Source organism: Nycticebus coucang, chromosome 19 (assembly GCF_027406575.1).
Source record: "Nycticebus coucang isolate mNycCou1 chromosome 19, mNycCou1.pri, whole genome shotgun sequence".
Lineage (NCBI taxonomy): Eukaryota > Metazoa > Chordata > Mammalia > Primates > Lorisidae > Nycticebus > Nycticebus coucang.
In genome coordinates this window covers 9,439,400-9,461,464 of record NC_069798.1, presented here as the reverse complement: position 1 = coordinate 9,461,464, position 22,065 = coordinate 9,439,400, and the positions used below count along the sequence as shown (strand labels likewise).

The window sequence follows — 22,065 nt, the reverse complement described above, 5'->3', positions numbered from 1 at the left end:
CCATTAACTACCTACTCTGTAATAAGATACTATACCAGTGCTTCACAGATCTTATTTTTTTACCCAAACTGTCCAAGTCAGATATTATCCCCAAGTTATAAATGAGAAAGGTTCAGAGAGGTTAGGCAAGTTACCCAAAGTCATACAGCCAGTAAACAATAGAACTGGGGTTTTGAATCCAGTTCCAAATAGATTCAAAATGGGGTAGATTGGCCCACTAAACAGCTCTATTCTCTTGGCTACCCAGGTAAGTGCTCAATCCTGCCCTACTTACACACCTTCCGAGCTGAACTGCTCAGAGTACTAGCTGATGTCTAGAACCATGTGACTCCTGTTTTCTGACCACAGGTGAGGGTGGTTTCAGATCCAAAGGTAACTGGTGTGTATCCCAGCCAGCAACCTACAGGGAATGGCCTGGGCAAAAAGGTGAGGCAAGCCAATCTTTTTCCTCCCTTGAGAATTTGAATTTGGAAATACTGGATGTGAATAATAGAAAGAGCAAAAGTCAAAAGGGCTCAATCAAGGGAAGGCCATGAGAATAAAGAGTATCTTTAGAATCAGATAACCCATGGCAGGCTGAGGTTACGAGGGAAGCACAAATTTAGGTTAGCAGAGGAGGACAGTCCGTAGAGCATAAGCAAAATAAACGTCTTAGAGAAGCAGAGGTGCAATCTGAAAGTGGCCATTTGGCCCACAAAAGAAAAACTGAAGAGCCAAGCCCTCAAGCTACCTCTGTTTTCAGCAGCTATCCAGGTTAGATCCAGTTATAGTATCTTGCTAAAATATGTATCCTTTTTATTTTTTAGCTAACGGGACTGTGTCTCTGTTCCTTGCTATCAAGCAAGCCAAAATAAAATACTGCTTCTATTAAACTTTTTACATTCTGGCTGTTAAGCTTTTATTTGTTGTATTTATCACACAAGTTTCCATTTCATTTATTTCCTTGCTTTTTTGCATTATCTTTTGACTTTTATAAAAGTAGAAACATCAATCATATAACCACAATTTTCACCAGTCCAAAACTTATATTTGTGCAACCACAGTAACAGAAAGCAGATCAGAGGTTGCTGGGGCGGGGGCAGACGTGGAAAGATGTGGGAGGGATGGGCCACAGAGGGGCTTGAGAAAACTCAGGGGGGTGGATATTACCTGGATCGCAGTGTTGGCTTTACAAGTGAGCACGTGTGTCAACACGTGTCACATCAGTTTAAATATGTGTAGTTTATGTATACCAGTGATACCTTAGTTAAAGCCATTTAAAAAAATTCACATTTCTCTCTCCAATGAAGATACTTATACAATTTTATTCCATTCAGTTTATTATGTTTCAAGTTGTATGCTCACCTGTAACTCACCTCAAGTTAATTGTGGCATATACTCTGAGAGATTATTTTTCTCAGTTTTAATATTCTATTGTTCAACTATATTTCATAAATAATTATTTCTTTCACTATTGGAAAATCTACTAATAGTTTTTATTCCGTGGCCAATTTTCCTGGAATTTTTGTTTGTTTGTTTCCTTAAAGACAAGGTCTCATCCTGTCACTCAGCAGGCTGGAGTGCAATGGCCTGATGGCAGCTCACTATAATCTTGGACTCCTGGGCTCGAGTGATTCCCCCACTTGAGCTTCCCAAGGAGCTGGAACAACAACAGATGCATGCCACCACACACAGCTAACTTTTCTGTTTTTTGTAGAGATGGGTTCCTCTGTTGCTCAGGCTGGTCTCAAGCTACTGACCTCAAGTTCTCCTCCCATCTCGGCCTCCCCAAGTGCTGTGATTACAGTTGTTGGAGCCACTGCACCCAGCCCCGATTTTCCTGTTTTTAATACTTCGTACTATCCGGTTTGGAGGTTTAGAAGTTCATTCCTTTGTAATGTTTTAATGTCATACTAGATACATGGAGCATTTTGTATGAAAAGAATATAAAATAGAAAGAATATTAAATATTTTATTCAGTGTTCTCTCCTGCCTTGGACAATAACTTTTAGTGGGCCAATCTACCCAAACATGATCTAATCTGTCTATAGTTAATCTGGCCACTTCAACTATATGTACTGAGAAAATTTCATTCTGGATGTAGCAAACCATGAAAAAATTTGCTAACAACATCCGACTGGCTGAGTTTCAACTACAAGACCACTTTCATCATATAACCACTTCCTAAAACTCCCTTATTTTTTCTACCATCTTTGCCCAAGCATTCTTAAATAAAGTTTACTGTCTTAACTAAGATTTTATCGAAAACATATGACATGCCTGGAGATACTGTGAGTACTAATAGAATAAGGCACTCTTGGAAACATGTCCTCCTTAACATCACGGTTCTTTCTTTATCCTGGGGCAAGTAATGAATTGTGTAGCACACAGTAGACCCTGAAGAATACTGACCTTGATAAAGCCAAATAAGGAACCTGACCTTTGGCTCTTTGGCCCTTCAAGGATTACTGGGTAATGCTTTCATGCGCTACTGAATTGGCACTCTGTGGGGCAATGAAAAAGAAGTGTTCTGTGTCAAATGTTGATGAGTCATGTGAAATGGAAACTACCCATGGAAATCATCTACCATTATTTCCCCAGGGGAAGGAGGAACTCAGAATCAAAAGTCCTAACACACTTGTAGATGGCGGACAAGGTAGATATTTTCCCAAAGCACTGATTTCAGAGGAATTAAGCCTTTTTTGGAAAGTCTGCAAGAAACCATAGAAGAGTCTCATTTACTGGGAAGAACAACGAGAACAAAAAAGTCGACACGTCAAGTAAATGTTCCCACTTTAAATTATTAACACAGTCATCCTCATCAACAGTAAGTACGCTTCCAATCAAGGCAGCATAGAGGGTAAAACCTCAGGCTTGAAGTCATACAGACCCGCATCAGATTCCTTTTTCTTCTTACCCATTGTCTGACCTTGGCCAGGTCACTGACCTCTTTTAAGTTTCAGGTCCCTCATCTGTAAAATGGAGGTGACAGTAATTACATTGTAGATAATGTTAATGAGAGGTATTGTGAATAAAACATTTAGCAGGGAGCCTGGCTCATAGACAGTGCTCAAAAAAGAAAAATAGTAATAATTTATAATTTTATTATTATCATTAGAAGTATACATTGAGGGCGGTGCCTGTGCCTCAGTGGGTAGGGTGCTGGCCCCATATACAGAGGGTGGAGGGTTCAAACCCGGCCCCAGCCAAACTGCAACAAAAAAATAGCCAGGCGTTGTGGCAGGCACCTGTAGTCTCAACTACTCAGGAGGCTGAGGCAAGAGAATTGCTTAAGCCGAGGAGTTGGAGGTTGCTGTATCTACTGAGGGTGATAAAGTGAGACTCTAAAAAAAAAGGAAGTATACATTGAAAAACTTCTACTCAGATATTGTAAAAGTAATGCAAAATATATTTACAAGCTAGTTGGGAAGCAAGTCAAACATATATAGAAAAGTAGAGGACAATCCAAAATGATTTACTATTTTTCAATGTAACAGAACGTTAAAAATGAAATTCCTGTTACCTTAGAATTGTGGCGGATGTCCCCAAGGCATTACTTCGTTAGCACATCTACTCAGGACATGCTAAAAGATTGTGAGATCCATTTTGTGATCCCCAGTTCACAATTTACCTCAAGAATCGTAAGAGGCCAAGATCAATCTCTAGACCCAAAAGATTCTGGAGGGACCAGCATCCAGGTTTCTCTGGGGAGTGGTCAGTGTGCGTGCACCAAGCCCGCACACACGCTGTGCCAGGGCGGGGTGGTGTTTCTCAAAGCACTCTGAAGGCATCACAGCCCCACCTTCTGCATACCATGTTGCTGGAAGAAAGCCTGCAGCCAGCCTGATCATTGCTCCACTGTGGCCACTCCGTGTTTTTCTCTGGCAGCTGTCATCATTTTTCTTTTCTGTGGGGTGTTCTGCACTGTGATATGACTTAGCCTCGATTTTGTTTTTCCTGCTTGATATTCAGAGTGCACTTCCTATCTGAATGAAGATTTTTGACTCTCTTTCAATTCCAGAAAACTCAGTCATTATCTCTAATATTTTTTTCCATCATTCTCATTTTATCTTGTTCTGTATTTCCTACTAAACATGCACTGTACCATCTTAATACAGCCTTCGTGATCCTGATAGCGCTTTGATTTTTTTCCCTTTTGTCCCTTTGTGCTGTGTTTTAGTAAAGTACTGTCTTCTAATCCACCATCTCAGAATGTCCCAAACGGCGACTGTCATTCCTCATCATTGCCACCCCCACCCTCCAAACTATTTCTTCTCCTGTCTTCTTATGTCTGTGAGTGGCCTTACCATCTGTCAGCAATCCTGATCTCTTCTACCAGGCCTACCCTCTGCTAATCCTCAATACTATTGCCAGAGCGATTTTAAAAGAATACAATTCTGAACATCTTAATCCCATACTTAAGACATACGAGTGGTCCCACTGACCTTCAGAAGCGTGGCCTAGAAGCCTGTCGGGATGTGGTCCCTGTGTACCCTGTTGGCTTCCTGTTTCTACAAGTCCCTTGATGCTTTGCCTTCCAGCTATTCAGTCCTTCCATATGTATTGGGTGCCTCTTGGGATACTTTAGTAAACAAAGCAGGCCAGAAAATCTTCATGGCACTTAGTTGGGGAGATAATAAACAAAATAAACAAAGTGTACGGTATGTTGGAGATAATAAGTGCAATGAAAATAATAAAAGAGGGGAGGGCAATGCTGGGGGTGGAAGACGGGTGATGGGAATTTAAATGACCACAGAGGGTTTTACAGAGATGGAATTATCTGCATGAAGACGTGAAAGAATTGAGGGTGCAGGCGTGAAAACATTAAAAGAAAGAGCATTGAAATGAGAAGGAGCATCAGATGCAAAGTAGTTGGGGTGGGAAATACTCCTTCAAGAAAAATTAAGGACATCAACGTGGCTGAGCAGATTGGGGAGGGCAGGAAGTAGACATGAGGTTGGGCCCTACATGGTGTTTAGCTTTTACTCTAAGTGAGACAAGATACCATGAAGGGTGTCAGACAGAACAATGACATAATCTAATTTTTGTTTTAAAAGAATCACTCTGTCTTCTATGCGGAGAACAGATTGTAGAGGAGCAAGGAAGTAAGGAGACCAAGTTAAGAGGCTACGGCAGAAATCCAGGCTTGAGATGACAATAACTTGGATAGGATGGTGTCAGTAGAGGTGGTTAGGCCTCGTGAAATTCTGGGTATATTTTGAAGCACTTCACCAGGAGGCTTGTACTAATTATGGTTTTAGTCCCTGGAGATACTTCCATGAACGAAGTAGATAGAAACTCCTATTAGGATTGACTGAAAGGTTGGATGAGAGGCATGAAAGAAAAAATGGTGGTAAGATGAGTCAAAGGCTTGAGCAGCTTAAAAGATGGAATTACCATTAACAAGGATGGAGGAGAAAAGCAGGAAGAGCAGGTTTTAGAGGTAAAGTTAGAAGATGAATTTCAGAGTATGAAGGTGTAGATGCCCATAAAGACCTGTTTATAAAGATGTCGAGTGTTTAGATACGTGAGTCGGGAGCAGAGGGCAGAGTCTTGGCTAGAGACGTGGTTGGCAACCATCAGTGAAGTAAGGCAGTCACAAAAACTACAAATACTCTATGATTCCATAACTCGTATGAGATACTCATGTAGTCAACAACCAAGGAGACAGAAAGTAGAATGGTGGTTCCTAGGGCCTGGAGGGAAGTGGGAATGGGGAGTTATTTAATGGACAGAGAATTTTAGTTTTACAAGAGCAGAAGAATTAATGGAGTCAGATGGTGGTGCAACATTATGAATGTATTTAATGCCAGTAAATTGTACACTTAAAACATGTGTTTAAGATGAGAAATTTTATGTCATGTATATTTTACTATAATAAAAAAAAAACTGGAACAGAGAGAAAATTGGAACCAGAAAGTACAGGTGATTAAAGAGTTTTCCAAAAGAGAGCAAAGAAATAGGTCAACAGCTGGAGAATGAAAATGCATTCAGAAAGAGGGTTTTTGTTGTTGGTGTTTGTAATACGGTATATTACTTTTCTACTGCTGCTGTAATAAATTAGTCTAAGCTTAGTGGCTCAAAACATATTTTAAATTATCTTATGGTTCTGTAGGTGAGAAGCCCAACATGGTTCTTACTAGGCTAAAATCAAGGTGTTGGTGGGACTCTGTTCCTTTATATGAGCTCTAGGGGAGAATCTCTTTCCTTGCCTTTCACAGCTTCTAGAGGCCTCTTGCATTCTTTGGCTTGGGGCCACTTCCACCCTCTTAATGGCCAGTAATACTGTATCTCTTTGACTCTTCTATAGTCACATCTTCCTCTAGTAATCCTCTTCAGCCTCCCTCCTCTCAGCGCATTATCAACCTTAATTCCTTTTCTATCTTAATTTTTCTTTGACATGTAACCTAACATCTTCACAAGTTAGGAAGTTAGGATGTGGATATCTTTTGGATGGAAGCCATTATCTGGTCTACCAAATACAAGAAACATTACTGAATCCTTGTTGATGGGAATGATGAGAGTGAGAACTTGATGATATAGGAGAGGGCAGAATTGGTGGTGTGACAGACAGTACTTCAAAGATGATTGTAGTGATATTCAGTCAGCAATAAGATATGTAGTGCTTTTTCTAGGATGAGTTCTTGAACGTCATTTCAGGCTTTGGTACAATTCTGATGAGCATTCTAGAAAAAGAGTTCCAAAATTGCTTTGAAGGGGGACGTGGCGCCATCATCAGGGCATAGCCTCCCAAGGAGAGTACCTTAAAGGTAACCATAGTGAGATTCAGCAGTGAAGGATGTAGCACTTTTTCTAGGATAAGTTTGTGACTTTAATTATCTGACCTTGTATGTTATTATCTAGGTAATGCTTATTTCTTTTTTTGGTTTGCTTTACTCATATTGCCTCTTCTTGCATCTTATTCTCACTTAGTATTTTAATTTTTCTAAGCATTTATCTGTTGAACTTATTTTTTTCGGACTTACTTATGTAATAAGTTACTTATGAAAGTAACTTTCCTCAATTCTTTTTTTATTTTTTTGGACTTACTTATGTAATAAGTTACTTATGAAAGTAACTTTCCTCAATTCTTTTTTTATTTTTTGAGACAGTCTCACTATGTCGCCCTTGGTAGAGTGCCGTGGTGTTACAGTGAGAGAACCAGACTGACACCATCTTGGATGAATGATGCCATCTTATAAGTGAAGTTTCATTTTCTCAGCCATTTGGTTGCAAAAGTTTCACATTCCTGTAAAAGCAGGCATTTCCCCAAAATCATGAGTCACCGGCCCCCAATCAGAAACTGCCCTCTGGATCAGGCCATATGGCAGGCCCAGTGGCAGCCAATCCAGAAGCAGTCCCTTTGTTCAAGTAGTATACGCCCCATTTGCTGTGCTGCATTATAAAAATCCCCTGCTTCAGAGCTCTGGGCTCCTGGCTTGGATTCGTTGCAGCAGAGCCCCCGGGAGCCCAGGCTCAAGCTTCTAACAATAAAGGCTCTTATGCTTTTGCATCAGAATTGGCTCCCTGGTGGTCTTTGGGGACTTTGTGAGGGGGACACAACAATAGCTCACAGCAATCTCAAACTTTTGGGCTCAAGTGATTCTCTTGCCTCAGCCTCCTGAGTAGTTGATACTACAGGTGCCTACCACAATGCCCGGCTATTTTTAGAGACGGGGTCTCACTCTTGCAAAGGCTGGTCTCGAACCTGTGAGCTCAGGCAATCCACCCCCCTCTGCCCTCCAGAATGCTAGGATTACAGGCGTGAGCCACCACATCTGGCCCAAACATCCTTAATTCAATTTCAAATGATTTCTTTTTTCTTTTTGATCACTTCTGAACTTAAAAATAATTTTGATTGTCTACGGCATCACCCTGAATGTGTCCAATCTCGTCTAAAAATAATTTTGATTAAATTGTTTAAGAAAGCAATTCTTTAGATATATAGAATTTCTATGTCTTTTCAATACACTACTTGTAAGTCTTGGTGCTCTAAAATTAATTTCTAGACAGATTTAAACACCCTTAATCATTTAAAAGAAAGGAACTCCTCCTACTGTTTTCCTGGATTAATGCTAATTGTTATAGCATAAGTACTTCAAGTGTGAAGAATTAGAATTTCATTTATGTAGGCAAAACAAGAACATAAGCCATGTCGCTCAACATTCAATAGTTTCTTACATGCAATCAAAATTGTGGTAGGGAGCAGTGCTTATACCTGTAATCCTAGCACTTTAGGAGGCTGCGAATGGCCTGAGGCCAGGAACTTAAGATCAGCCTGGGCAACACAGTGAGACCCAGTCTCTACAAAAAGTAAAACCTAAGTCAGGCATCGTAGTGTACACTTGCAGTCCTAGCTACTGGGGAGGCTGAGGCAGGAGGATCACTTGAGTCCAGGAGTTGGAGGTTAAAGTGAGCTATGATCTGACTACTGTACACCAGTGGCCTGGATGAGAGAGCTAGAGCCTGTGTCTAAAATACATACAAACTTACATACCTATTTTTAAAATGCAAGTGATCAGTATAAAAATCATCATTGACTTAGGTCATAAGTATCAAAGATCAATTCTGCTATGTTTCCTCACTGTTGTTTGGGGAACAAGATTCCCTCCTTTAGACCAGAGAAAGCATAGTACAATATTTAAAATAATTCTGTGTGCTTTCTGCTCCCCCCTTTCCCATCTCCAAGATAGCAACTATGTTTTGTTTCAAAAAGCATACACTGCAGTCCTCACCAGTGCTTGGCAGTGCAACCGCTGTTTAACACCTGTTGACTGAGTGGAAGGAACACAAAGCAATTATCTAACACGAGAGAAGCAAGTGTTGCCTTCAAGCTGAAGGAAAAACAGACCCGCCCATATCCTCACGGGCATCTAGCTTTCCCTGCAGGTTAGCAGTGGTAGGCCACCACCCTGCGGAGGTGGCTGTGCACTTACAGGTGCCGGCACTGCCACTCGAGCCGCACTCCAAGAACACAAAGTGCAGCCTTCGGGAGCTTGCCCTGCCCCTGCCTGAGGTCCAGCTCTGCGTCTCCACCCCACCGTCACTAAGAGTCACTTAAGACCCGTGATAAATGGCTTCCTGGGACCGGCCTCTAAGTTTCTGATCAGTGGTTCACAGACTAGGCAATTAGATTTATTATTAATATTAACTAGTATTCCTAGTAATTCTAACTATCAAGGAAGTTTGCAAAACAAATCACCTTTGTTTCACTCACCTACAGAATTAAGGCAATTATTTTTCTACAGTGACTTTATCTCTAAGTTAACGTTGGAATATGTGACTCGTTGATAAACCAAATGCTACTGAGTTCCTTGAAGACAGAAGCAACGGATACTGTTAGTGTATCATTTCTATAGCGCTCAGACTAATACCTTCCTTGTCAGGATCGAGGTGAGTACTGGTTTGAAGGCGAAGAGGACAGAGCCACCCCGAACTTCAGAACTGTTCTGGCCACGGGAGCCTGTACCACGACCTCCCGCCTCTGCGATGAGGTCAGGAAGCTGAGGAAGCCGGAACAATGGTCTTCTCATCAGGCGGGGAAAAAGGAAAAAGATAAAATAGGGGAGGGCCTTTTCTTTTCCTTTAACAGGATGTTCTAGGCAAGGAAAACAGACCAGATCCAATTTTTTACGCCTAGTCTCACCAAACCGCAAGCCCTAACCACAGAGGTGGGCGCAAGAGCCGCCAGTCTGCCTTCTGAGTCAGAGCCCAAGGGCGTCTGGCGGGGAAAGTAACAGCAAACTTCTTAGAAGAGTTAGTCTTCAGCCAGTCGTGACCTAATGAAAGCCATCCGGGCCAAAAGGATAGTGAGAGCTTGACTGAGAACCCTTGGGACTTCACTAGTTTTCTCCACGTGGAACGGCAGGGGCTTTTCATAACATAACACTGCACAAAGAGAGAAAACCGCCTGCACAAAATTCCCTCCCAAGTGCGGCGTTCAGTTCGGGTAACCTCGGGCAGCCAACCAGACCCTGCGCGCGGGGCGTCTTGCGCAGGCGCACTACTGCCCGGCGGCAGGAACCTGACACTAGGGGCGGGGCAACAGCCAGTCACATTGGCCCGCAGTCCGCTTGGCTATTTCCCTACTTGGACTTGGGCTAACCGGCCCCGCCCCTTGCTGTGCGCTGGAATGTGCCGAAGCCAAGCTACTGGACAGACGCAACCATCTGCGGAAAGGAAGGGGGGGGACTTTGTACACTGCAAGAAGAGTTACCCAAAAGACGGAGAATCAGCAAATGACCCAACGAACCATCCTACACTCCTCTATGTTCTAAGTCGCCGGCTTTACACTTCCTCCCAGTGCACATGGTCAATATTGCGCCCCCTGACCACACTAGTAACTTCCCTCCCTGCCCCTCTTTCATTAATTAAGACAGGCCCACGCCGCAAGCCGGGCACGGTGGTCAGGCTTCCTTCCGGTTTCCTAGGGGAGGGCGGAAGTGTTGGTTTTTAGCGGCTCCCGCAGTAGAAGCGTGGTGAAAGCGGCAGCGAGTGTGTTGTTGAAGTGCTCGGATTCTCGTGGCTGTGCAGGGTGAGTGGTGGCCGCGGTCTGCGCGTGGGACCCACCCCCGGGGCCATGTTCACGAAGCGGCTGGGAGGGCAGCGGGGCTCCGCAGCGGGCTCCCGGCGCCAGGAGCCTACCTGGGCAGGTGTACCGGCCAGATCCCCACTTCCGAGCTCAAGGGCCAGCTCCTAGACCCAAGACCACGGCCGAAAGTGGCCCAGATGCTGGCCCAGACGCGAGATTCGCTCCTGTGCCCAAACTTGGAGCTCGAGCGATGTGGCTTAATTCGCTGGCGCCTTGAGCTTGGGAGACTGCCGGGCCCGCGAAACCCGAGCAGCCCTGCATAGCTGACTCCGATACTATGTTTAGTTTCTAACGTAAACTTGCCCGATTCAGGAGAGTTTGCAAAGCAAAATCCTTAGCCCAGTATCCTCCTCCCCCCCACGCTGCAGCTGTTGTTGCAGTTGTGTGGCTGCATTTAGTAGGAATAACCAACTTAAATTCGGAAGTTTCTCAGTTCAGCATCCGATCATGTGATTAGAACTTTTTCTTTAAGTGATAACTTGGATAAAAAAGGAATGTAGAGTTTAGTTTTGCAGCTCAAGAAAGAACTCCCCCAATACAATACCTTGTCTTTTGGGGTGGAAACTTTGGGCTCAGTCAGTTCGCCAATTTTTTTCTTCTATTTAGGAGGTATATGAGGGTATATATCAATTCTTTAGAGACCAATGGGTTCGGTTGAGATTTTAACTTCTTCAGTGCAAAATTTTGTATCTAAAATTGAAGAATGCGAATATTTCTTGAAATTACTGGTATTAGCTTTATGGTCTGGAAGGCCCTTGATAAACGTTAATCAGAGTAGCAATTTGTTTTCAAAAGCAAGGCTTTTGTCAGTCCTTACAACTAATTGGTCTTTGTCAAGTGGAAAGGAACTTTTTGGGTGTGGCAGTCTGAGATAAACTAAACCTACCTACAACCGGAAGTTTGAGTAAGAAATGACAACTTGCTTTAGTTGGAGAGGAAGCATCAATTTGAAAATACACTTTTTAAAAACCGTAGTTAGCACCAAAAATTACTTATACGGCTTTTTAAAAGCACATTGATTAAATGAGATGCAAGATTAGGTCACACTGTGCAGTGTTTTATCAGATGGGAGTTTTTAAATTAAAGAATACATTATAGTCCTTAGAAAATTATCAAATGAGGGCGGCACCTGTGGCTCAGCGGGTAGGGTGCCGGTCCCATATGCCGGAGGTGGCGGGTTCAAACCCAGCCCCGGCCAAATTAAAAAAAAAAAAAAAGAAAATTATCAAATGAATGCCCTGTAGAAAAAGTTTCCAGATTATTTTACATTTATTATCACGCTGTAACTGCTGGACTCCAGGATTAGTGCCATTTTGTAATGAAACCACCAGTTTCTAGAGACTTTGAAAAATCTGGTTGCTCATGGTGTGTGGGGAGAACCTCTGTGAGGACTTCTGTCTTCTACTTCTCCCACTTCTTTCCAGTCTAACATCTTTATTACATGGTTTGTATTCTTCCTTTTGTGATAGCCCTTAATGATTTTCCTATTTCATCAATCTAAAAATGAAATCATAAATTCATGCTATCCATACTCCCTTCCCCTGAATTACAAGAAGGTTATGCTTCTTTAGATTTGTAAATTGAATCTTTGTGACTACCTTGCATTCACTTTCTCATGCTTCTGAAATCCTCTTGTATTTTGCAAAATCCGGCTTTGTAAGTCTCCTCCTTTCAAGTTCCATACAACAGAAACCCCTTCATACCAAAGATCTTTCATTGGAAAGTAAAGACTCAACATTATGATTGAGGAGCCTCATAATTTGGAAATCTTAGGTGTTTACCTGGAGAGTTTCCCATCTTAAAGAATATTTACACTGATGTATGAAATACTTTAAATTTTTATTTTACTGTGGCTTTCTAAACTTAACACAAGAGCTGTGCATTTCCTGAAGGCTTTTTACATGAAGAATAAACAGCCTCACACTTATTTGAGGGTGGACAGTAACCCAGCCAAGAGGACACTGATAGTATAAAAAATGATCTGCTCCTTGAGATCATAGCAGTGGCTCTGATTTCACTTCCTCCACCAGTGTTTATTTTGCCTATACTTTTGGTGTGTTAATTAAAAATAAACCACAGTTGCCTTATTTTGGAACAATGAATGTGAAGCTGAAATCTTTATTGCTGAAAGGCTGCAGATTTCTGGTGGGAGATAAACTCACAGGTTAGAATCCAGTCTCTTTGAAAAAATAAAGACCCAGATCATAACTTGCCCAGCATCACACTTGTCAGTTTTTGATAGAATTAACTATCTGTTAGAACTGAAACTAACACCTAACTCTCTTGATTCTAATGGTGTCTTGTCGCTTCTAAATGATAGATACCACATGAGGTTTTTTAGGGTCTTCCCCCACCCCCAGTCTTTTAACTATTCATAGTGATCTTTTCTGAACTCAGTATTTGATAATCGTGTTCCATCTTAGGAATTATTTTTCATTATTGTCACACGTTGTTTTAACTTTAGAGTCATGCCTCTGGAATGAAAACTGTGACTCATTTCGTAAGTTGAACCAATCATCTCATTTCTTTATAGTTGCCTCCCCAACTGTATTTTAAGCTCCTTGAAGATAGGACACATGCCTTACATTTCTAACTAATATTCAACAGTAATGGCGTTTGATACATGTTAATGTAGTTAACTGATCACACTGGTTGATAAGATGAAGTACAGAAGAGTTCTGTATGAGCCCATTGGCAGCACTGCCCCCCACCCCCTGCCACTAAAATACTATTTTATAATGGATTTACACGTTTTAAAAATGCCTGATTAAAAGAATAGAAAATTCATCAGAATTCAAAAAAACATATATTACTTGACAGGCAAAACTAAGCGTATTGGAAAGGTATCAGAGGACCCACCATCAAATTTAGTAATAGGAGATTTTGTAGATTGGAAAATCACTCGTGTCAGCCGTTTGACCTATTATGCTCATCAGTTTCTTTGTTCTTTAAATAGCTGACATTGCTGCATGTTAGGGGAAGAAAATGTCACATCAAACCGACTATATTTAAAGATGTCCTTTGGCTCGCACAGGCATGACGTGCCTAACATACTCAGGAGAGAGGAAGACTAGTAAATGTGCCCCTTATGGGGTCCCTACCATGCACCCCAAGTCCCTGAGTACATTTATGAGATGCAGGAATAATATACTTCATAACTACTTGTTTTTAGGACATGTATGATAGAGGAGAAAAGTATAACTTAGTTTAAATAATAACACAATTTACTACCCCCCCCCATGGTGTTACATCGAATAATGTTACAGAATGAAAATAGCATTGGTGAATGGCTTAAATAAATCATGAAAGACAATCTCCTAAGAGAGGAAGAGTCGAGGAAATTTGGGGAGAGTATATATCATAACTTCTGTTGTTGGAAGGAAGGGTGTGTCTTTCCAACAACACATTCCAGGGGATCACCATAGAGTGTTGTATTGGATGGGCTGGGATTTGTGACTGCTTTTTGTGGAATTTCCTACTAAAATCTGAAAGCCGATTTAGCTTTAAAATATTTGAGGCAGAGCTTTTTCTAATTATTTTCATAATTATATTTAGTCTGGGTGATGTGGTTATGATGAAGGGAAAAATGTAAGAAATAACTTTTTAAATGTGTAGGAAGTGTTACATTCTTAGGGTCACTCTGGAGTGCTGAGATCTAGGTAGTAGTTCATTCTTTGCAGTCCACAGACTTATTTTTAGAACAACAGCATAGTGTTATGCCACATCATAGCTAAATGTTGTTTTCAGGACGTAAGCATTAAAATTGTTATCCTGGTCAGGGTGAAATCAGTAGCGCCTATTTTAGACCTGCCTGGAAGAATATAACTCAATACAGTGTCTTACCCTTGTGCTGCTTAGAAGTTTTGCAGACTACCATCTCCACCTCAGCTCTGAAGGATGGTGCGGCAGAATTTTATTATCTGTTGATTGTGGGATTTTTAACTTTAAATTGTTATAGTCTTTTAAAGATTGGGTGTTGCAAGGAAGATTGCCTTTTCATTTTAGGCATTGTTAGACATTTGTTTTATTTTTAACTTAAATTTTACAGGGGTAATTTAGGTTATTGTTAGGTTGCTGAGGTAGTTTCTACATCTCCTAAGATGTTTTCTAAAGCTTTTAAAACTAAATTGCCTTAAAAACTTTTGCTCTGATTTCTCTTTAGCAGTCTGAGGAAGTGTTTAGTGTCACTCTAATACAAGAAGCTAGTTGGGATAGAGTGCAGTGTCTACAAACTATAGATGAATTAACTTCCATTTTTTATACTTTTCTGTTAGCCTTTCAGCAAAGGTTGGTTGAAGTACTTTGAGCCCAGCCAGAAGTTAGAGTAGGATAAGAAATATTAGTTAGATGTGGAAGAAGAATATTTAGTAGTAGAGGTTAGGAAATGAGGACCTGTTCCCCCTTCATTTGTCCTCCTTCCTATTTCTTCGCCTTATTGGCCACCATAGGATACCCTAGCTAGGTTAGGTGAAGTCTACAGAGCAGTGACCTCCCAAAGATTTAGTATTCCTCAATACTCCTATGGTACTAAGTGTAGAACCTGGCACTTTTCCCAGGTACTTCAGTTTTTTGCTGCTTGTTTTTTTATTGTTATTAAACTGGCAGGTTTAGTTATCACTTGTTAGGCTATAAAGCAGCACTGGGGGTATGTAATTTTGTTGATAGACTGAGAGCTTTGAATTAATGTTGTAGTTTGGAATTTGAAATTAATGATATACTCTGTGTAAAATGTTACACCTATAAGGGTAAGTGAACCCAAAGCATGGGTCTGATTTTTCTCTTTTAGTTTGATGCTATGAATAATGATTAATTAAGAAAGATTTTTTTTTTTTTTTTTTTTTTCAGTTTTTGACCAGGGCTGTGTTTGAACCAGCCACCTCTGGTATGTGGGGTTGGTGCCCCACTCCTTGAGCCACAGGCACTGCCCAATTAAGAAAGATTTTTATCAAGTGCTGTTGACCTGCTGAAGATCCATCTCTGGGTAGCTTAAACATGTCAAGAACATGGATTGTTACTTTCGTTAGTCATTCAAACTTAAGTGATCTTAGTTGCTGATTTGGTTTTCCTGTGTTTCCTTTCCTAATTAGGATTTACCCACCGCCATGGCTAGTAAAAGGACAAAGACCAAGACCACCAAGAAGCGCCCTCAGCGTGCAACATCCAACGTGTTTGCCATGTTTGACCAGTCACAGATTCAGGAGTTCAAGGAGGCCTTCAACATGATTGATCAGAACAGAGATGGTTTCATTGACAAGGAAGATTTGCACGATATGCTTGCCTCACTGGGTAATGCTCAGTTTTAATATTAATGTATTATAGAATTTCCATAATGTTCTTCACATTTATTTTATGAATCTTAAAGCTCTGCGAAGCCTGTCTAATGAGTCAGCTAAGGTTTAAGCACAGTCTGGAGCAGTGTCTTCCACTAGGCTACCTGCAGGTTCCTGGCCCTATCTCAGGACTAGGCTAGAGGCTGTGTATATGTCTGTGTTTGTGTATAAAACACTGATCTTGATTATGAAAGCAGTGTTATTCCTTCTAACATCCTAGTGGAATATCATGTAACTTCCGGACTCTTTAGTTAGGCCTTATTCATTAACAAGACTTTTTCCCCAAAATAGTTTTGCAGTCATGAATGCAAACATCAAACTGTATGAATGGTAATCTTTCTTGCCAAAATGTTTATCATTAATTGATGTGTACATGATGTAATTAAAATCACGACCCTTTTTTTTTTCCGTTAGGGAAAAATCCAACTGATGAATATCTGGATGCCATGATGAATGAGCCTCCAGGCCCCATCAATTTCACCATGTTCCTCACCATGTTCGGTGAGAAGTTAAATGGCACAGACCCAGAAGATGTCATTAGAAATGCTTTTGCTTGCTTTGATGAAGAAGCAACTGGTAAGTGAGAATAACCTTTAATTACAAAGTGATTTAATTTTTACCTGTGGTAACTAAAATATATAGTAACTGAAAATAATATAACACAGCACCCTCAAGTTTACACCATGCCAGTTTTTTTTTTTTTTTCCTCACCTCTTCATGCAGCTGCCACCACGCCGGTTTTTTTGAACAGGGTTCTGTTTTGGCTTGTTTTGCTGTGTCTGCCCTTAATTATGTGTTGAATAAATTTTACCAGAGGAATCTTGGATAAATCATTACAGATCATGGCTAAAACATGGTACAGTCCTGTGTTTGTGTACGAAGTGTCTCTTAGCTCTAAATAAAATTGTTTAAATCTGATATCTAACCTTTATTTTAAAATAAATCAAGTAGAACTTAGGCTCTGGAGTCAGACTCCCTGGTTTTAAATTCTTCTTTTCCTATATAATAGCTGTATAATTTGGGGCAAGTTACTTTTCTCTAAGCCTCTGTTTTCTTACTTGTAAAATGCACAATAATATTACCTACCACATAGAACTATTAGGATTAAATGAAGAAATGAGATACTGGCTTGGTGCCCATAGCTCAGTGGTCAGGATGCTGGCCACATGCACCGGGCCTGGTGGGTTCAAACCTGGCCAGGGCCTGCTAAAACAACAATAACAAAAAAAACTTAAAAATAAAAAAAAAGCCAGGTGTTGTGGCGGGCACCTATAGTCCTAGCTGCTTGGGAGGCTGAGGCAAGAGAATCACTTAAGCCCAAGAGTTTGAGGTTGCTGTGAGCTGTGACACTACAGCACTCTGTTGAGGCCAATATAGTGAGACTCTGTCTCAAAAAAAAAAGAAAAGAAAAAGAAATGAGATACTATATGTAAAATACTTAGTATAGAGTTAACACTTAAAAATAGCCAAAACGTCTATATAGAAAGGTCTGATCTTTGGGGAGAACAGTATATAGGAGAAAACATATAAGGGAGTAATTTAGACAATTCTCAACTTAACATAGCATAGCCAAAGATTTTTAGTGAAGGCAGGCACTCCCTTTGATTACCTGCATTCCTCGGGCTGGTTTAAACAGTGGTTGTCAGAGCCTGCTGAGGTGAGCATTGTCTCGTTTATGCTTTTGAGGCTCCTCACATGTGCATGTTACTTACCAGGGACACTTTTTTAAGATACCAATCATAGATAATAAATCAGTGTGACACCTGATCCTTACAGGCAGGCTTTGTGAAAACCCTAGTATCAGAGACCCAGAGGAACAAAGCACACCTTTTGGCTTACACCACTGCCCATCCCCACTGCCTCACACAGTGTCTGTGACACTGTTGATGCCCAAATATTAATTCCATGTTTTTGCACTCGCTGGGCCTGGCCGGCCATAATTGTAATTGTCATTATATGACAATTATGTTTGTAAATGTTAAAAATCTCATTTTACATATGAGAAAACCAGTGTGAGAGAGTAAGTGAAATGCTTGAAATGATAGCTTGTTAAAACTGCATCTCAAGGCTTGGCGCCTGTGGCTCAAGCAGCTAAGGGGCCAGCCACATACACCAGAGCTGGCGGGTTCGAATCCAGCCTGAGCCTGCCAAACAACAATGACAGCTGCAACCAAAATATAGCCGGGCATTGTGGCGGGCGCCTGTAGTCCCAGCTACTTGGGAGACAGAGGCAGGAGAATCACTTGAACCCAGGAATTGGAGGTTGCTGTGAGCTGTGATACCATGGCACTCTACCCAGGGCGACAGCTTGAGGCTCTATCTCAAAAAGAATAAATAAATAAATAACAAAAAACAAAACTGGATCTCAAGATTCCAGTATTCTTTCCACTGAAGCACTTCAGTGATGCTTATGATTTGGTGTAGATGTCAGTGTGGCAGGTAACTGTTTGCTTGTAGGATAGGTGTAACCATGCATGTACTCTAATAATAATGTGGCTTAGACTCCTTAGCCATACTTCTTATTTTTCTTGTTTAGGCATAGGTTTAATCCCTGTTATCAAGAGATCAGAAGGCGGAGGTAGAGGCAGATTTATAGAGCAAAATAATGGTATAAGCAATTGGGCATTTTTCTAGGCAACAGTCTACTGATGCTGCCTTAAGCACCTAGAAACACCCAGTATTTCATATATATGCATGTTTATCTTTTTTAACATTCAAAACATACTTAGTCAAATAGAGCTACTGCTTGTGAGTTAATCCTCGGAGTAGTGTATATTCTGACCCCTGTTCTTTGTTCTCTAGGCACCATTCAGGAAGATTACCTGAGAGAGCTGCTGACAACCATGGGAGATCGGTTTACGGATGAGGACGTGGACGAGCTGTACAGAGAAGCACCTATTGACAAAAAGGGGAACTTCAATTACATTGAGTTCACCCGCATCCTTAAACATGGAGCAAAAGACAAAGACGACTGAAAAAAACTTCAAATTCCAGCCAAACGTTCTTGTTACCACTTTGTGTATTTCTGAGATTTTCTCTTAGAGCCTGTTGCATGCCCTTAGCTTTACAGCTTTTGCTTTTCCTGTTGTATTTATTCTCAGCCATTTGGGGCATATGTATCTTTATAATCAGACTGGAAATGGGACTTTATATTATGTTCAGAATAGAGACTATGGTAAGTTAACTTGCTACCCCTCTCCTCCCCAAATAAGTGCAGTCTACAGAGTCAATATATTTTTTCAGAGAAAGTTATTCGCTCAATTTTTTCTGAACTGTAATTAAACTTTACAATAAAATACTTGTTTAAATTTCTTAAAATTGGTTTCTGTCACATCTGCCAAAGAAAGGTAGGCAGTAATCTAGAAAATGATGAGTTGTTAGACCTCTCCTTTCCTCTTGCAGTTTTCCTGACAATCCTATCTCCTCTACTTCTGTTAGTTCTTCCTCTTCCCGAGGAAATTCAGCTGCCCTAATCAGATTCTCTACAATTTGTCTCCCAAATTTTTAAATAATTTCCTCTGGAATTTGCATATATGATAGTATAGTAGCTTTAAGTCCTTAAGTTTTGCATACCTGCCAACATTTCGCCTTTAAATTTAGGCACATTGTTTCATGTCATTTATAATTAGACCAGGCCACTGAGTGTAATTTTAATTTGTCCTATTTTAAACCTATTTTAGATCCAAAGGTTCTGTGGAATGCTACCAAAAAGAGATTTTTGTGTTGTATTTCAAACTGTTGGAAATACAACACAGTACTTTTAAAATTATATGTAGTTTTTCTCTTAACACACCAATCCCTATTGAAAGATGGTGTTTGTTTATGCAGAAGTTCACCATGAGTCCATGTATGAATTTTGGACATTCCTAACTTGTCCACAAACAAAACAGCTGAAGCTACAGCTACATGCCTGGGAAAGTGAGGTCATTGTTCCTATCTAAAAATAACTTCTGCTATTTGCAGAAATGCACAACTATTTCAGAGTTAATCAGGGAGTGGTAGACAGTTTCATTCTCTTTAGGCTTCAAAAATCTGACTCAAAAGGGTTGCAAATTCAGACTGAACGACTGATGAGTTTAAAAAAGGTTGAAACAGCCAGGCATTGTGGTGGACACCTGTAGTCCCAGCTACTAGGGAGGCTGAGGCAAGAGAATCGCCTAAGCCCAGGACTTTGAGGTTGCTGTGAACAGGCGCCATGGCACTCTACCAAGGGTGACAAAGTGAGACTGTCTACAAAAAAAAAAAGTTTGAAACATTGGAGTAAAGGCTGGTTGTAAAGAGTTGACTGTTAACCCTATACAGCAGTTCTCAACCTGTGGGTCGCGACCCCTTTGTAACAATGAAAATACATCCTGCATATCAGATATTTCCATGACGGTTATAACAGTAGCAAATTCCAGTTAGGAAGTAACAGTGAAAATAATTTTATGGTTGGGGGTCACTACGACATGAGGAACTGTATTAAAGGGTTACAGCATTAGGAAGGTTGAGAACCACTGCCCTATGAAGAATTAGTAATTGACAATTACTCTAATAAAGTTTTATGCTACTATTAACAAAACTATCCCTTGAGAAAACCATTACCTCATTCAGTAAACAATTACTGAATGCCTTCCAGGCAGCAGGCCTTTGCTGGATAAGTGAGCCTGATCCTTTAACTTAGTAAGGCCAATTACCTAGAACAAGAGCAGAAAAACTTAGTAAATAGTCCCTGCCCTCTTTAAGATTAGAATCTTAGAACCTGCCTTAGTTCTTTGCCTTTCACTTGTTCCTGAATTTCATTCAATGTTGAAGCAACATACTTCTTCCAGGCTTTACCCACAGTGCTAAAATCTTGTTTGTTGAATTGAATTTTGATTTCAATAGAAAAAATTAACCACCTCTGCTTTGTTAAATCTTAACTGCTCAAAGAACCAATCTTCATCAGGACCAGTGGATGTTCTACCCTGAATGATGTCTCCTAATTTACTAATAGCATTCTTTGCTTAGTGAACTAGCATTTGCTTAAACAAGAATGATTGCCAATTAAAAAGGTAAAACTGGCTCGGCGCCCATAGCACAGTGGTGAGGGTGCCAGCCACATACACTGAGGGTGGCGGGTTCAAACCCGGCCCGGGACAGCTAAACAACAATGGCATCTGCAACAAAAAATGGCCGGGTATTGTGGAGGGCACCTGTAGTCCCAGCCACTTAGGAGGCTGAGGCAAGAGACTTGCTTAAGACCAAGAGTTTGAGGTTGCTGTGAGCTGTGATGCCACGACACTCTACCAAGGGTGACATAGTGAGACCCTGTCTCAAAAAAAATCCTACAAAAAAGTAAAACCATCTTGTCCAACAGTGGGTTTGACTGAAAAATCAGTCTCTTAAAAAAGTTTCCATGATGGAAGTCATACTTGAATAAACCATTTCCAAAGTTCTGATGAAACCAAGCTAATGGGGTGCAGCATTCTTACCTACCTGCTTATGATTGTATGATCATTTGGATCTCCAGCCCAATTTTTATTTGATCAAAGAACCTACATGAGTTGAGAGCCGGAATTGAATGCTCCTGGGAAAAGGAAGGCCAGGCCATAAAAGCAAAAGCAAATTCTGAGAAGGAAAAGGAATCATTTTTAGCAGAGTGTAAGTTAGGGGTCCTCAAACTACAGCCCGCGGGCCGCATGCGGTGGTGTGAATTGTTATTTGTTCCCATTTTGTTTTTTACTTCAAAATAAGATACGTGCAGTGTGCATAGGAGTTTGTTCATAGTTTTTTGTTTTTTTTTTTTTTAAACTATAGTCCGGTCCTCCAACAGTCTGAGGGACAGTGAATTGGCCCCCTGTTTAAAGTTTGAGGATGCCTGGTTTAATGGGAGGAAGCACAGCATGAGATAGAACTTCGGGATTAAATAAAAGATGAATAAAAGAGCTTAGAGAAGTAAAAAGAACCACAAAAACAATGTTTTGGAAACCAAGTTCATCCCAAGTGTAACACGGTTAGTCAATAGTGTCAAATTACGGAAAAGTCTGAGTATGGAAAAATTTAAATGGAGGCCCCTAGATTTTTCAAGAAAGTCTTCAGTTAACATTTGCTAGAACAATTAGGTGGAGTTTTGAGTGCAGAATACAGAGTACAGCACAGGATAGTGGACACTGCCTATGTTTGGGGGTCAAGCAATGTATTTAA

At 40.8% G+C, this 22,065-nt stretch overlaps 1 protein-coding gene and 1 long non-coding RNA gene across 3 annotated transcripts; one reads left to right on the top strand and one right to left on the bottom strand.

Annotated features, from left to right (window-relative positions):
* Positions 1–373: 373 nt before the first annotated feature.
* On the bottom strand, positions 374–10,909 carry LOC128572013 (uncharacterized). The gene is made up of 3 exons (XR_008376022.1): positions 10,624–10,909; positions 3,793–4,599; positions 374–2,951 (listed from the first exon to the last, which is right to left on the bottom strand). It is a non-coding gene; the product is annotated as an uncharacterized LOC128572013 (long non-coding RNA).
* On the top strand, positions 10,356–19,198 carry LOC128572012 (myosin regulatory light polypeptide 9-like). 2 transcript variants are annotated; one of them, XM_053571910.1, is made up of 4 exons: positions 10,356–10,513; positions 15,658–15,856; positions 16,315–16,476; positions 18,703–19,198. In XM_053571910.1, the coding sequence occupies exons 2-4, from the start codon at positions 15,673–15,675 to the stop codon at positions 18,873–18,875; spliced, it is 519 nt and encodes a 172-aa protein (XP_053427885.1). In that variant the 5' UTR covers positions 10,356–10,513; positions 15,658–15,672; the 3' UTR covers positions 18,876–19,198. The 2 variants fall into 2 exon arrangements, with proteins under 2 accessions (XP_053427885.1, XP_053427884.1); XM_053571909.1 differs by lacking the exon at positions 10,356–10,513 and adding an exon at positions 14,350–14,470.
* Positions 19,199–22,065: the final 2,867 nt, after the last annotated feature.

What these genes read in the sequence shown, in the direction of transcription:
- LOC128572012 (XM_053571909.1), top strand. An exon ending in CGATATGCTTGCCTCACTGG is followed by an intron (nt 15,857 to 16,314) that starts GTAATGCTCAGT and finishes TTTTTCCGTTAG; the next exon opens with GGAAAAATCCAACTGATGAA. An exon ending in CTTTGATGAAGAAGCAACTG is followed by an intron (nt 16,477 to 18,702) that starts GTAAGTGAGAAT and finishes TTTGTTCTCTAG; the next exon opens with GCACCATTCAGGAAGATTAC.